This window comes from Akebia trifoliata, chromosome 1 (assembly GCF_017979445.1).
Source record: "Akebia trifoliata isolate Shusen 1 chromosome 1, ASM1797944v1, whole genome shotgun sequence".
Taxonomy (NCBI): Eukaryota; Viridiplantae; Streptophyta; class Magnoliopsida; order Ranunculales; family Lardizabalaceae; genus Akebia; species Akebia trifoliata.
Window position 1 is genome coordinate 20,050,967 of NC_141375.1, and position 17,325 is coordinate 20,068,291.

The 17,325-nt window shown below is 37.6% G+C and overlaps 1 protein-coding gene across 1 annotated transcript; it reads right to left on the reverse strand.

The window, feature by feature from the left end:
• Positions 1-1,968: 1,968 nt before the first annotated feature.
• Positions 1,969-16,231, reverse strand: LOC147410859 (uncharacterized). Its single transcript, XM_086427956.1, has 3 exons — positions 15,443-16,231; positions 2,511-3,345; positions 1,969-2,387 (listed from the first exon to the last, which is right to left on the reverse strand). Exons 1-3 carry the CDS (start codon positions 16,229-16,231, stop codon positions 1,969-1,971), a joined length of 2,043 nt encoding a protein of 680 aa, XP_086284082.1.
• Positions 16,232-17,325: the final 1,094 nt, after the last annotated feature.

Sequence of the window (17,325 nt, forward strand, 5' to 3'; positions counted from 1 at the left end):
AGATAAAGAAGGCTGCCAATCATACTCCTATAAAGATGTTCATCTACACTTTTACCTGAAGGATCTTTAAAAAGTTTAAGAGTGGTGCTCATAGGAGTATGATGTGTTCTACTAGACTTTAAGCCAAATCGATCTACCAAATCTCGTGCATATTTAGTCTGAGAAATGAACAGGCCATTCTCGAGTTGTTTAATTTGCAATCCCAAGAAGAAGCTGAGTTCACCAACCATGCTCATTTCGAATTCGGATTCCATAAGGTGAGCAAATTTTTTGGCCAAACCTTCGGCGGTGGATCCGAACACAATGTCGTCCACATAGATTTGAGCAATGAGAGTGTCGCCACCAATTCTTTGAACAAACAGCGTTTTATCAACGCTCCCCCTAACAAATTTATGACTGAGCAGAAACTGAGTCAGTCTTTCATACCAGGCACGGGGGGCCTGTTTGAGATCGTAGAAAGCCTTTTTCAATCTGAATACTTGGTGAGGATGTTTGGGATCAACAAATCCTTTTGGTTGTTCAACATATACTTCCTCATCTAAGAAGCCATTGAGAAATGCACTCTTAACGTCCATTTGGAATAGTTTGAATTTCAACACACATGCAATGGACATCAAAATCCGAATTGACTCAAGTCTTGCCACCGGGGTAAAAGTTTCATCAAAGTCAATCCCCTCAATCTGAGAGTAGCCCTGTGCAACCAGACGAGCTTTATTTCGGACAACATTGCCAAGTTCATCCGATTTGTTCTTATAAATCCACTTAGTCCCAATGACATTCTTGTCAGATGGCCTTGGTACGAGCTGCCAAACCTGATTCCTATGAAATTGAAGAAGTTCGTCTTGCATGGCTTGGACCCAGTATTCATCATGGAGGGCTTCATCAATATTTTTGGGTTCCAACTTGGATGTGAAGCAAAGATGACTATTTAACGTCTCAAGTTGCCGTCGGGTTTTTACTCCGATGTGAGGATCTCCAAGGATTTGACTGGCGGGATGACCCTTGACAACAGGTAGTGTTTCTGGAACTAGAGACGTTGGGACTGGCAAGGATGTAAGAGGGAACATTCCCTCGTCCTCACCTTCAGTGTCAGAGGGACCATTATCCTGAATGGGTTGATCATCGATCACCACATTGATGGATTCTTGAATTGCGGAGGTCCTCTGATTGAATACTCGAAAGGCTCGACTGTTTGAGGAGTATCCCAAAAAAATTGCTGGATCGCTTTTCGAATCAAACTTTCCCAAATGTTCCCTATCTCTAAGGATATAACACTTACTCCCGAATACCCTAAAGTGCTTAACACTCAGAGTTTTGTTGTTCCATAGTTCATATGCTATTTTATTCAGGCCTGCTCGGAGATATACTCTATTGATGATGTGACAGGCAGTGTTTACAGCTTCGGCCCACAGACTTTTAGGAAGATGTTTACTGTGTAGCATGACTGTGGCCATTTCTTGAAGAACGCGATTTTTTCTCTCAGCAACTCCATTTTGCTGAGGGGTCTTCGGAGCGGAAAATTCATGTCGAATTCCATGATCATCGCAGAATTGTGTGAATCAACTATCCTCAAACTCTCCACCATGATCACTTCTTATTCTACCAACAACAGATTCCTTTTCTATTTGGATACGCGTTATGATCTTTTTGAATTCATCGAAAGTATCTGATTTCTCTCTTAGAAACGCAACCCAGGTGAATCTAGAGTAATCATCAACGATCACCAAGAAATGTCTCTTTCCCCCCTAGACTTTGTACTTTAGTGGGACCTACAAGGTCCATGTGTAAGAGCGCAAGAGGTTTCGAGGTTGCGAGAGTGGTTGTCTTTTTATGGGTACTTCGAATTTGTTTACCAATTTGACATTCCCCACAGACATCTCTTGCTTGTTTACCCAATTTAGGTAATCCTCTGACTAACCCTTTTGAGGCAAGTCTAAACAGGTTCTTGTAGTGAACGTGACCAAGACGTTAATGCCATAACTGAACTTCATCAATTTGAGCCATGTTACTAACTGTGGTCTCTCTTGAATTTTTGATAACATAACAGTTATCAGAAGTGCGAAGGCCTCTCATGATAATTTTTCCATTCGGCGTGGAGATCTCGCACACTTCACGATTGAAGCTCACAAGGTGATCCTTGTCACAAATTTGGGATATGCTAAGAAAGTTATGCTTCAAACCATCTACGCACAATACATTTTCCACCGTAGGCAATCCATGGCCGCTGACAGTTCCTCGCCCAATAATCCTAGCGGTGCTGCCATCACCAAAAGTAACTGATCCTCCATCAAAATCAACCAAGTAGCTAAATTGACTACGGTCACCCGTCATGTGTCGGGAACAACCACTATCAAGATACCAACGCGAATGATTCCCAGCTTTGAGGGCTGTGTGAATTACAAGACACTTGTTGTCCCCATTTTTGACTTTCCATTATAAAGTCGTCTTGGGGGGATTGTATTTAGTAGGAGAGTCATCCTTACTAGGTGAGCTTTTCTTAGGAGACCTACCCTTCTTGGGTGACTTTGAGGAAGAGTTTTTCATTTGGTACCTTCTTCCACTTTGATTACCCATACTGGATTCAGCAAGAGCTTTAGCTTTTAAATTTAGATAGACAATCTGTTTGAAGAGTTCCCCAATATTGCTGTTTTGTTTGGGAGACGATGAATTCTTTGTTCCCTTCCATTTTGGTGACTTTTCTTTCTTTGTTTTTTCAACTTTATTCACCAACTGATTCTTTCCCTTATCATGCTTCTTCTGTTCAACCGATAAAGATTTACCAATAGAGGTCTGAGAGGTTGCGTGGTAGATAGTTTTGTATTTGATACATTCAAATTTCATGTGGCCCGTTCTACCACAGAAGTTGCATGTGATAATCTTTTTGGAGTCTTTCTGAGTGTTTGATGACTCTCCATGTGCAAGCGTAAGAGGAGATGGAAGAGATGCAGAAGTATAACTGTCATAGCCTATTCCTCCTTTATCTCCATAGGATTTTTGCACTCCTAGAAGTTTTTGTAACTCCAAGCTACCATGAGTGTAGTTATACTCAAGTCTAGTCTTTTGTTTTTGCAGTCTATCGACGTCAAACTTAAGAACTTTGTTTTCATCACGAAGATTAACTAATTCTAAGTTTAGACGAGCTATTGTGGAGTTGGCCATCGAGAGGAGATTCTTGAGTTGTTGAAGATTTTTTGCCATCTCCTCTTTCTCAATCAGGACTGTCTCAGATGTAGAGAGCAAGCTAGACTGTCTTTCTAAGGTTGTAGAGAGCTGAGTCTTAATATCTTCTAATTCAAGTCCTAAGGAGAGTTTTTCCTTGCACCTTTCCTCATATTGGGCATGCCACTGTTCTTTTTGGAGTTTTTCTCAACTATGTTTCTTGGTCAGTTTTACATGACTAACGAACAGTTGGTCAAATGCCGATTGGAGTTCAAGTTCATCACTGTCCTCATCTTCTCCTTCTTCATCAGAGGAAGAAGTGACCAAGGAGTGATTCTGACTTTCTGAAAGCGCCCTCGATCCGCGAGGTGCGCGGATCCGCTTTTGACTCTTGAGGTTTGGGAGTCGCCACCTAGTTATTGTGGTCTAGGAACCAAACTGACTCTAACATGGATAAGAAGAAAAATCTACCATAAAAATCTGAATTCGGGGATCAAGTTACGGGGTTGGAAGGTGTTAGGCACCAACCCCGCCCGACCAAAGCCGGTCTCTACTAACTTCCCAAATATATCACATTACTAAAACCTAGATAAAAATCAAAATAAAAATTCACCTTTCCGATGGCAAGGACTTGGTTCCCTCAGATCTGACAAAAGAGCTCCTTGTACCGTGCTCCCTTGCTTCGTTCTGTCTCCGGATTTGACTTCGGATCTCCTAGATCAAGGTATCTCCTTGTTTCTGAATCTGAACTCTTCAAGTTTGTTGCGGATTTGGGGGTGTTTTGGAAGGCTTTTAAGTGTTTTCTAGACTAAAATTGAAGGAGGGATGTTAGGTAAGGAGTTGGGGCTCCAAAACCAAGGTTTATGGGAGGCTAGGGGGGCTTTTAGACCTACTTCTCTTAGGGTTTATGATTTGATACGAAAATAGGGTGTGAGCACCTCTATTTATAGATGTTTTTAGGGGTTGATTTGGATAGAGTTAGTGTTTAATTAGAAATCTTTTAATTAGAGTTGTGTTTTAGTTTGGCTTGTTTTAGGTAGAATTGTGTTTTAATTAGAATTGTTTTAGGTAGAATTGTGTTTTAATTCAAATGTTTTGTTTTAGGTAGAATTGTTTTTAAGTTAGAACTGTTTTAAGTAGAATTGTGTTTTAATTCAAATTGTTTTAGGTAGAATTGTTTTTAAGTTAGAACTGTTTTAGGTAGAATTGTGTTTTAATTCAAATTGTTTTAGGTAGAATTGTTTTTAAGTTAGAACTGTTTTAGGTAGAATTGTGTTTTAATTCAAATTGTTTTAGGTAGAATTGTTTTTAAGTTAGAACTCTATTAGATAGAGTTATTATTTAATTAGAATTCTATTATGACTTTTGGTCTTATTTGATTGACTTTTATTGTTTTGACTTCAGTCTTAATTGATTGACTTTTAATATCTTGACTTTAGTCTTGCTTAATTGACTTTAATTTTGACTTCAGTCTCACTTGATTGACTTTAATACCTTGACCTTAGTCTTGCTTGATTTACTTTGATTTTTGGAGAACCCCTCCTCTAAAATATTTTTAATTCTTTGGACCCCCAAATGGAGGGGTCCTTCAAGAAATATCCCACGAACCCTCAACAATTTTGCCTGAGAGTCCGATTAATCGATTTTTTAGGTTCAAAATTTTAAATTAATTTCATTAATGTTTAAATTTAATTATTTAATATTTTATTTATTAATTTCGGAATTTTTTATCATGAAAATTGTGAAATTATCGTTTTGCCCCCTGAGAGAACTTTTCACGTTTTAAGTCGGTTTTTAATGTTCTAGGATGTTTTAGAATCGGTTTTTCGTAAGGAATTCAATGAGAATGTTGGTTTGTGTCATTTATGAAATTTTTTGTGTGAAACGATCATGAACTTTATGAGGGGCATTTTCGTAATTTTGTCAAATTCTGTTAAAATTGGTGAAATGATTTATTTGGTTCCGATTTATCATTTTATGTGTTCGAATGGGTTTTCCTAAGCGTAACGTAGGCTCTAGGGTTGTTTTGAGGTTAGGGGTATTTTGGTAATTTGGTAATTTTTAGTGATTTTCATCGTGAAGCTTCTTTTTGGTCTGCAAGATGATGATTTCTATGTTTCTAGGGTCGTATTTTCCTAGCGTAGCGTGGTTTCTAAGGTTTTGTCAATTCGAGATACCTCATCTAGATTTCTAAAACAAATCTGGTAACAAAGTAAAGCAATGGAATACACATCCATCATTGGGAATCCTTGCGATCGGGTTGACGAGTTGATTAATCAGGCGGATGCAAAAATGGGGTGTCTACAGATGCCCCTCTTTGGCAGAGGGTTGAAGCAAACTAGATAGCAAATCTATTTTGGTAGATAGTGCGATATCTGAATGCCAAAGCTAGTGACAGTTCATTTTGCAGCCTGATTTAGCAATTTGTCAAGGTGTTCGGATCCTTGAGGGTAAAGCTCTCCCCGAATTAAAAGGTTGTCAGGTCCTTGAGCGCAAACTCTCACTGACAGTGTCAGATCCTCGAATTTTAGAGAATTCTCCCTGACTAAAAAGTGCAAATGTGCAAGTGTGTGCATTGTGAAAATTGAGTAAAACCTGAGCATAAATTTAGCATAATCTGAGTATAAACTGAGCATAATTTGAATATAAACTAAGCATAATTTGAATATAATCTGAGCATAGTTCCTGAGAAAACCCTCGGCGGCATCTGAGCATAGTTCCGAGAAAACCCTCGGCGGTATCTGAGCATAATTCCGAGAAAACCCTCGGCGGCATCTGAGCATAGTTCCGAGAAAACCCTCGGCGGTATCTGAGCATAGTTCCAAGAAAAACCCTCGGCGGTATCTGAGCATAGTTCTAAGATAACCCTTGGCGGTATCTGAGCATAGTTCCGAGAAAACCCTCGGCGGTATCTGAGCATAGTTCCGAGAAAACCCTCGGCGGTATCTGAGCATAATTCCGAGAAAACCCTCGGCGGTATCTGAGCAAAATCCAAGATAATCCTTGGCGGAAACTGAGCAAAATCCAAGTTAACCCTTGGCGAAAACTGAGCAAAATCCAAGATAATCCTTGGCGGTATCTGAGCAAAATCCAAGATAACCCTTGGCGGAGACTGAGCAAAATCCAAGATCACCCTTGGCGGCAACTGAGCAAAATCCAAGTTAACCCTTGGCGAAAACTGAGCAAAATTGGCAAAGGAACGAAGGACTTTTGGGAAAGAATGAATGAATTTGGAAAAGATTGATCAGAGTGAATTGAATAAATCTGGAAGATACTGAATCTGGAAGAGAAATGATCAATTCCAAGAATGATTGGATCTGAAAAAGAATCTGGAGAACGAAAGAATGTCATATCTCCTATGTGAGATCCAAAATGCTTTTGTTTGAACCTCAAGGATGTATCAAAAAGTTTTATGAATTTAAAACATGAGTTTTTATTTCTTTTTAAACCTCAAAAGTTGAAAAAACTGTTATCAAGAGGGTAACCTTAAGTTTGGGGTTCCTATTATTTTTATAGGATTAACATTGCTCGAAGACAAAATGCCCCTAGTTTGACAATGTACGTGACATTGAACACATCATGCAAAAATTAAATTAAAAAAAAAATGCCCCTAGTATAAGGGGAAAAGTTACATTAAAAGAGAAAGAAAATGCCCCTTGTATGAAGGTTTGAAATAATTGATTACCACAAGCGCAATAAAGACTCAACTTTTAATTTTGATTAATTTTATTAATAGTTTTGAATCAGGCTCAAGAGTACAAAATTATATCCTTTCGAAATTCATCATAGAATTCACTCTCATCTCCCTTGGTTCACTTGGGGGAGTAAACATTTTCAGATCGATTGTAGACAAGATACTTGTGGCTTCTGAGTCTATGCCTGGTTTAAGCTAAGTATTGAACTTGATTATTCGGACTTCTGATGTTTCAGCTTGGACTGCTCTTAGCTTAGGATTTTCTTCTGTTTTTCTTTATTGCTCTAATTTTTGCCTAGATCGCCTTTTCAGGTTTTCAATCTAGCGAGCTTGCTCTAGTTTTTGCCTAGATCGCCTTTTCAGGTTTTCGATCTAGCGAGCTCTTTTTTTTCTTTGCTCTGATTGTTGCCAAAGTTGTCCTTTCAGATTTTCAACCTTGCGAGCTTGCCTTAATTTTTGTCTAAGTCGCCTTTTTCGGGTTTTCAACTTAGCAGGCTTCATCATTTTTATCTTTTTCTTCTCTTCTGAACTTCTGGAGTTGCTGTCTAATCATGCTTTGCTATCTTCCTTGACTTCTCGCACGGTACTTAGGAGGACTTTCATGGGTAAGCTTAGAACTGGGTATAAAAAAAAAGGATTTTGAGGCTCAAAAACCCAAATGCCCCTTGTGTGGCATTTCCTTTTAAGTTATTTCTTTTTCTTTAAATTCTCTTTCCCACTTTGAATTTCTTTTTCTTTTGAATTTTCTTTGATTTTTTGATTTTTTGTGTAGGGAAATAGATTTTTTTTTTTTTTATTTTGATGTGGTCGGGCCTGAAGTAATTTCTCAGGTTGCCTACGTACCCCAGAATTTTGGGATCAGACCAAAACGTAGTTCGAATCTTCCCTCCCCTAGGTTAGGTGATCGGGCTAAGAAAGAAAAAGGCATAATTTTTCTTTTTGAAAAAGGTTGCAAAGGGGTTGAGAAAGGATATATTGAACTGGGTAACAGGAGAATTGATTCGGTCAAAGATGGCCTCCTTAAATGTAGTACCGCTTGATCTGGTCAAGGTTGGTTGGTTCTGGTAGTTCACCTCTATCATGATCTTAAAGTCTGACGACTTTTCCAGACAGTATTTCCTTAATGAATGAATTTTTCCAATTTAGACTTTCTCCTATAATCGAGGAGGAGTGTTCAATTTTCTTTGAAGTCTGATAGTTAAATCTTTGACTTGTAAATGATGAGTTTTGACCTTCTTGTCAAATGCACGGGTGACTCTTCTTAGATAAGCTTGCACATGGTACAGGGCTTTAACTCGTTTTCTTTGATCAAGTTTAATTCTTCATACTGCTGACGAACCCAATCTGTTTCTAACAAATGATTTTCTGACAAGACCCTGAGAGACGAAATTTCCATTTCAACTGGCAAGACTGCTTCCATGCCATACACTAAGGAGTAGGGAGTAGCTTCACTAGAGGATCGAATTGAAGTTCGATATGTCCATAGCGTGAATGATAATTTTTCTAACCAATCTCGATGTGATTGTCACATTTTCCTGATGATAGTCTTGAGACTGTTACTGACTGCTTCAACCGTTCCATTGATCTGAGAACGGTAGGGGGATGATTTGTGCTGTCGGATCTTCAACTTTAAACATAGAGTAATGATTTATGCTTTGAAGCACGACCCATTATCAGAGATTAGTTCAAAAGGTACTCCCATATCGACTGATAATATATGATTTGAAACTCAAGATGTAGTGAGGATAGCACTGATACATTTTTATAACATCTTCTTTGATTCCATTGATATAGACGAGTATCCATTCCATGTTGAATAACACCCTAACTTGTACCTAGCATACCCTCATATGATCACACGAACAAGTCTTTTGAAATTTCTGAGTCAATTCATTATCCCCTTGTGTTCCTCTAGAGATAAGATGGTTTCTATTTGAATCTCTTTAGGAATTTATTTTTCTTCCGAGGTCAATGACCTTTGTTTTCTTGAGCCCGACTCTTATCTTCTTACTCAGGAGGGGGTTCCTTATTAGAGGAATTAACTCGTTAATGCGCTCGAGGTATTCAAAAATTTCCTTTATCCAATCAAATTCAGAAGGGGCGATAAACACCTCTATAGACTCGACGAACTAACTTGACTCAATAAGAAAGAGTAGACTCAATCTAAGGAGGACATGACCTTGCTAGGAAAAAGGACTCGAGTTAACCCAAATGACTCATGAAAACTCAAGACTACCCAAAACGGGCTTGATGAGAACTGAGACATTGCTTACAACCGGTAGGATTGAAGCACTATGATTTTCAAAGAACAACTGGATGATATTGAGAAATTTTGAGGTCATTTCTGACTGTTGACTTGATATTGACGTTTACTCTAACTGACCGGATTTACAATCCTAGCTAGACGATAGACGATTTAGATACAATGATAACCCTTAACCTCTTTGAAGGTGAATTTAACCAATTTCAGTGTCACCCCCTTGATAACATTTTAAATGACTCCTGAGATTTTATTGAATTCTGTGCACCAATCCATTAAAAAGTTCATCCATTTAATGATTATTCAGAAGAAAAATAATTTTACTGCACTCTTGAAAAATATTGACAAATAATGTTTTCATTGAATAACTACTTCAAACATATTTCAATAATTTTTCATGCAATTTTCCTTCATTTTCTTTTCTTTTGAAAAATATTTTCTTCTGAAAAATATTTTTTTTCTGAAAAATAATTTTTATTTGGAAAATCTTGTTCTTATAGAAAACATTTTCTAGAAAACACTTTTTTCTTAGAAAACATTATAACACTTTTTCTGGAAAACACTTATTTTGGAAAATACTTTTTCTAGAAAATACTTTCCCTTTGTAAACCATTTTTCTTCTTTGAAAATTTGATTTCTATTTCGATTTAAATGTCCCGGTCCATCAGGATTGTTGGATCGAGTTGGGCTGGGTCATTTGCAAGAGATGGATTTTTTATTGGGTCGGTGCACTCATTTTGATTTTCAAAAATAACATTTTTTATCCTTGAGGACAATCATACACTCTGATCTCATCATTTACATACATTCATTTCATCATTCACATGCATTCTGATCTCATCATTCACATACATTCACATACATTCATTAATCACATGCATTCATTCAATAAACAACCCGGGAACACCCACGATAAGTTCGAGTTGTGACCTACCGGGAAGGTTTCTAGACTCTAAGCTTACTACGTGCAATGCATTTTTATCTGGCCACCCTTACCCAAGCACACCGACCTTTCGATACGTGGTGACTTGGTTTGATATACCATATAAGTGATAATCTAAAACCTCAATTCACTTCTCTGAAGTCAAAAACAGCCAGTTTGATCTCCAGTTGAGAGTGGCGCCACAATGCTGAGCAAGGGCCCACTTAAATACCTCTCGTCTAGAATAGACGTAGTCTATCCCCCTCGTACAGTAGGGTACAGCGGGGCAAGATCTGCTTAGGCACCGATTTTGACCAAGAAGTGCAATTGATACACTTAGATTATCTTTTATACCTACGGGTACGAGTCAAGGGTTGTAGCTTTCATAAATGGTTTGGCATCCCACGAGGGGACCGACCACGTACTAGTACTACGTTGGCAATCGGGACATGTGACTGTGTGGCTCACAATAGGTCAAAGGCTCAGGTCGCTCCAGCCTGGGTGCATCAATATACCTCTCAGAATCACCTGATCATACGGTATTGATGCCCCCAGTTTGATATACCCTAAGGTACGTGACTGGAGTTGTGGTTTTCATGAATGACGTCGCATCTCCGAAGAGACCGGGCCACGCACTAGTGCCACGTTGGCTATATGGGACGTGTAAGTGGGTAAAACAGTAAACGTGCTTGTGGTGTGTGCAAAACAGGGTGGGGTGCCCGTGGCTTTTTAAACAAATGGGCCCATGGGCCTGATCATTCTATCACAATATGGATCACATCAAAACAAACACCATTCCAATCACATAATTAAAAATAAGCACATCAAACCTATCAAGATCATGGCACCGTTAGATAGGCAATTGATCCGATCTAACATAGATAATCAATTAAATCCAAGCACAATTCTTTTCATGGTCTAATAAAAAAAAATCATTTTGGGTGACCTTAAACAAGTCAAGATTTTAATGAACATTGAATCAATGATAGAACGGTCATTATTGAGATAAGGGGTGATGAACATTATTTTTTTTTTTTTTTTTTTTTTTTTTTTGAAAATGCATGGCAAATCTTTTGAGAACATAGGCTAGCGTGACTAACTCATAAGGTTTCAAATTTTACTAAGGGTCATTAGGCCACGTGGTTCATCATGTCGGCAACCCAATGTCACAACCTTAAAAGATTTTGATGAAAAAGTCTTGATCCGAAAATAAAATTCACATCATTTAACTTTGATCCAATGTTTTGAGAATGAGGACTATTAAATCATATTTGAAATCAAAATTCAAAATTAAAATTTTTTTTTATAAAAAGATTCTAACAATTTCATCCGCCACAAGTGTGTAGTATTGGATCACCTTTTTGGGTGCCACGTGGTGAGGTCAATGACCCTTGGTAAGAAAAGAATTTTACTAAGTTAGTAAGACTAGCCTATTTTATGGACGTCAAAAATTGGTGTGGCTAAGAGTATGAAGTGGAGATCCGTGCTATAGTTCAAAACATGATTTGACGGGTCGGGATCATAAAGCAAGAAATTGAGACTTTTACCAATGATCAAGACTCAAAAGGGTTTTTTTTTTTTTTTTTAATAAAATTTTTATATTTAAAAAAAAAAAACAGATTTTTTGTTCAAAAATCTAGAAGGCCATCGCATCCGATTTTTCTTTTTTGACAATCCAAGTGGACCCAATGACATTGAGCAAGATGTAATATCTTGCTAACTTAGTCATGGTAGCGTGACCCAAGAAGTGGGTTCCAAAAATTGCTTGCTGTGTAACAAATTTCAAAAGAATTTGGTCTTACACATTACTAACAGCACGCACACACTCTTTGCTGTTTTTTTATTTTGCTGTCAAAGGAAAGACACACACCCATTTTCTCCTTTTTAATTTTTTTAATTTTTTTACTTTTAAACCATTCTTTCTTTCATTCTAGTCAGCACACACGCATGCAAAACATTGCTGCCCAAGGCAGCCGAAATCTCTTTTTATTTATTTACTGAACTTCCTCTCAATTGACTCGTTAGGCACAATTCAAACCTGCAACTCAACAACTCATCTTGACTGCGGCTAACTCAGACCTGGATCGAGATCTCTCTCTTCTTGAACGAGTCATGAAAGATTTTTCTGCATTCCCATTCTTAAAAGGAGGTCGAACACACATAATAATCGATCTTTAAACCTTCAACAACAACTCTTGTTTGAAGCATATCTCCATTCCATTAGTCTGTTTTAGAACTCTCTTTTAAGCTCTCGATCGCTAAAACGGGAACTCTTTTAGCCTCAGAAATCATCTCTGTTTGATTTTTAATTTGAAGAATTGAAGCATCGAAACTAATTTGAAACTCGGAGATTAAAAAAAACCTACTTAAAACTATGAAATTCGGGGAGAAATCCATGAATTTCAGCGAATAACTAGTTTTTTTTTTTTAAATGGGTTTCAAAACCAAACAGAAATCGTTGGCTGCAGAATTTCATGCCTCGATCGAATGAACCCGAAGAAACATACGAAAATAAAACGAAGACTAAGTCTGAAAAGATCGCCATAAAAAACGAGATTTAAGCTCTCTCTAAGGTACGAACAGAAACTGATTTGAAACATTTTTAAGTTTGATCTCGCATTCAAAACTTTACTCGACCGGACCTGGTAAACCTCAAAATTTCCTTCAATGGTTATTCAATTTTGTTTAAAAAACGTTCAAACCAGAATCGGTTTCAAGAAGAGAGAATGGTTCTTACCTTTAGATCACGAAAAAAGCAACGGTTTATGAAGTTCCAAATCGATTTGAACTGACTTTCAACCGATCGAAACAGAGAGATCGAATTGGTTTCTCTTGGATTTAAACGGTGAAACCAGATGCGTCCTTATGAAGAAGACGGTGTGGGAGAAAAATAAAATAGAATTTACGCATGGCACACCACTCTCATTAGTATGCTGTTAAGGGGGTGTAAAAATAAAAAATGAACTTTACTTGCGGCATTCCAACTAAACCAGCACATTGTTGTTGTACAAAAACTCAACAGAAACCATTTTTTATTTTATTTTTTCGTTTCATTTGCTGTCCATAGGCAGCATGTCTTGTCTATAAAAAAAAACTAAAACTAAACACCTAAAATAAAAACCAAAACAAATAAATAAAAACTCTTTTTTTTTTTTTTCGATTTTTTTTTTTAAAACATTATTAAGTAACGTAACAAACATGTTCCCTAAAAAAATTTTATCATCCGAAAAATGGATCGACCTACCTAAAAAAGAAAACCCCTTTGTTTCATTATTCCATACTCAATCATCATTATTCCGCCCCCAATAAAATTATCTTTTGAAATTTAGTATTATTCAAGGTCACCCTAAGTGACCCTCGATCGAACCTTATGAAAAAATGCGCCACGTTAACATATTCGAAAATTGGACAAAAATTAATGATTGGATCAATAAATAAAGGAACAAAAAAAACGGTAACCGGACAATAATAAGAAATTGACTAAGAATTAAATAGAAAAAAAAACTAGGTCAATGGCAATATTCCCACACTTGGGGTTTTTCAAGTTTGATCCTCAATGTCCCCAGCAGAGTCGCCACTGAAAGCGCCCTTGATCCGCGGGGTGCGCGGATCCGCTTTTGACTCTTGAGGTTTGGGAGTCGCCACCTAGTTATTGTGGTCTAGGAACCAAACTGACTCTAACATGGATAAGAAGAACTAATCTACCATAAAAATCTGAATTCGGGGATCAAGTTACGGGGTTGGAAGGTGTTAGGCACCAACCCCGCCCGACCAAAGCCGGTCTCTACTAACTTCCCAAATATATCACATTACTAAAACCTAGATAAAAATCAAAATAAAAATTCACCTTTCCGATGGCAAGGACTTGGTTCCCTCAGATCTGACAAAAGAGCTCCTTGTACCGTGCTCCCTTGCTTCGTTTTGTCTCCGGATTTGACTTCGGATCTCCTAGATCAAGGTATCTCCTTGTTTCTGAATCTGAACTCTTCAAGTTTGTTGCAGATTTGGGGGTGTTTTTGGAAGGCTTTTAAGTGTTTTCTAGACTAAAATTGAAGGAGGGATGTTAGGTAAGGAGTTGGGGCTCCAAAACCAAGGTTTATGGGAGGCTAGGGGGGCTTTTAGACCTACTTCTCTTAGGGTTTATGATTTGATACGAAAATAGGGTGTGAGCACCGCTATTTATAGATGTTTTTAGGGGTTGATTTGGATAGAGTTAGTGTTTAATTAGAAATCTTTTAATTAGAGTTGTGTTTTAGTTTGGCTTGTTTTAGGTAGAATTGTGTTTTAATTAGAATTGTTTTAGGTAGAATTGTGTTTTAATTCAAATTGTTTTAGGTAGAATTGTTTTTAAGTTAGAACTGTTTTAGGTAGAATTGTGTTTTAATTCAAATTGTTTTAGGTAGAATTGTTTTTAAGTTAGAACTCTATTAGATAGAGTTATTATTTAATTAGAATTCTATTATGATTTTTGGTCTTATTTGATTGACTTTTATTGTTTTGACTTCAGTCTTAATTGATTGACTTTTAATATCTTGACTTTAGTCTTGCTTAATTGACTTTAATTTTGACTTCAGTCTCACTTGATTGACTTTAATACCTTGACCTTAGTCTTGCTTGATTTACTTTGATTTTTGGAGAACCCCTCCTCTAAAATATTTTTAATTCTTTGGACCCCAAATGGAGGGGTCCTTCAAGAAATATCCCACGAACCCTCAACAATTTTGTCTGAGAGTCCGATTAATCGATTTTTTAGGTTCAAATTTTTAAATTAATTTCATTAATGTTTAAATTTAATTATTTAATATTTTATTTATTAATTTTGGAATTTTTTATCATAAAAATTGTGAAATTACCGTTTTACCCCCGGAGAGGACTTTTCACGTTTTAAGTCGGTTTTTAATGTTCTAGGATGTTTTAGAATCGGTTTTTCGTAAGGAATTCAATGAGAATGTTGGTTTGTGTCATTTATGAAATTTTTTGTGTGAAACGATCATGAACTTTATGAGGGGCATTTTCGTAATTTTGTCAAATTCTGTTAAAATTGGTGAAATGATTTATTTGGTTCCGATTTATCATTTTATGTGTTCGAATGGGTTTTCCTAAGCGTAACGTAGGCTTTAGGGTTGTTTTGAGGTTAGGGGTATTTTGGTAATTTGGTAATTTTTAGTGATTTTCATCGTGAAGCTTCTTTTTGGTCTGCAAGATGATGATTTCTATGTTTCTAGGGTCGTATTTTCCTAGCGTAACGTGGTTTCTAAGGTTTTGTCAATTCGAGATACCTCATCTGGATTTCTGAAACAAATCTGGTAACAAAGTAAAGCAATGGAATACACATCCATCATTGGGAATCCTTGCGATCGGATTGACGAGTTGATTAATCAGGCGGATGCAAAAATGGGGTGTCTACACTTTCACAGTCCAGATCTCCTTCAAGTTCATCCCCATCTGGAATGTTGACAGTGGTAGAAGCCATAAGGATTCGAAGAGTGTCTTGATCTTCATTATCTGATAGAGACCCTAGTTTTTCTTCGTCTCCAGATTCTTCAGAGTCATCCCATGTGGCCTTAGCAGCCATTGTTGTTCCCTTATTCTTAGGTCTAGGTGGACCTTTGGATTTGGGTTTAGAGGGGCACACATTTGAGTAGTGACCACGACCGCCACATGTGTAGCACTCAGTATCTTCCCTTGGTTTAGACATGGTTCTACCTATAGGTGCATGTCTATTTATCGGATGATTACGTCTACTAGTGTTACCCGGTCTTCTTCTTTTGAAGAATTTTTGAAACTTAGAGGCTAACAGGGCTAAGTCTTCCTCATCTGAATCAGTCTCTTTATCCTCTTCAATCAATATCTTCTTATGATCATGGGAGGAGTATTGAGATCCGATATGCGATGTTCGCTTGGCTGTAGACTTTGAAGAGGATGTTTTCAGGACCTGAGTCTTCCCTTTTGAGGGAGGCCCCTCGAGATGGAGTTCGAAAGTAGTGAGAGACCCCATAAGTTCCTCAACGGTCATTGTTTCCACATCTTGGTATTCCTCAATTGAGGTGACCTTAGAGGCAAACCTCTTCGGTAGGGATCTTAGGATTTTTGCACAAATTCTACCTTGAGGGACAGTTTCACCTACATAAAACATAGAGTTGCAGATGTCACTTAGACGTGCGTAGAACTCTTGGACAGTTTCGCTTTCCTCCATTTTGATATTTTCAAATTGGGTGCGGAGGAGTTGAAGTTTAGATTTTTTCACTATACTCGTGCCTTCGTGAGCGGCTTCTAGAATTTTCCATGCTTGCTTAGCCGACTAACACGTGCATATCCGTTGATATTCATCGTCGGAAATGGCACTCGTAATGGCATTTAGAGCCTTGTAATTGTTGCTACTGTCTATTTTGTCCTGTTCTGTCCATTTTCTTGATGGTCTCGGAATAGAAGTAGTGACACCATTTACTTCGATGATGTCAACGGGAGGTTCCCAACCTTCCTCAATCATGTCCCACACATCCCTACTTAGTGAGTTGATGTATATCATCATTTTATTCTTCCAGAAAGCATACTTAATGCCTTCGAACATGGGTGGACGAGCCCAGGACCATTTGTCGGCTCTAGACATGGTGTAAGGTCACGGATCACTCAGGGTAGTTAGACCTTTATAGAGCAACCCGCTCTGATACCAATTGAAATTACCAGCTTTGACAAGATAATGACCTAGAGGGGGGGTGAATAGGACTATTTTATAATTCTACTGAATGTGAATATTAGGATGTGAATGAATTTTTAATGAGTAAGTTGATTAGGGAGCATTCACTAAAGCATTCATGAAGCAAGATATTCATGCAAGATATGATCAGTCATGATGTGCATCCAAATTGGTATAAAGATAAGAGGATCTGAGACAAGATATGAGACACATGATTTATAGTGGTTCAGTACCCGTGCCTACATCCACTCCCAAGAGAACCCAAATTGATGGTTCTTTGGTGTCCACTAAAACTTGAGGTTTTTGGTTCACCTTAAACCGCACACAGAATTTTTCGGGTTAATTCCGCAACCCTACGATTAAATGGACCACATCCACTCAAACTCCTTGAGTTTTATACTTAGGAAACTCAGTAACCTTTGTCACTCAACTTGAGTCCGCAACTCAATCAAGTGCTTGATTTTGAAGAAGAAATCAAGTGAACTATTACAAGTATATTTTTAGAATTTAAGATACGAACAATCAAACTCACAGTTATGACGATTGAAGTGAGTGTGTTGTTCTTCAGTTCTTCATTACTTCCTTCAACAATG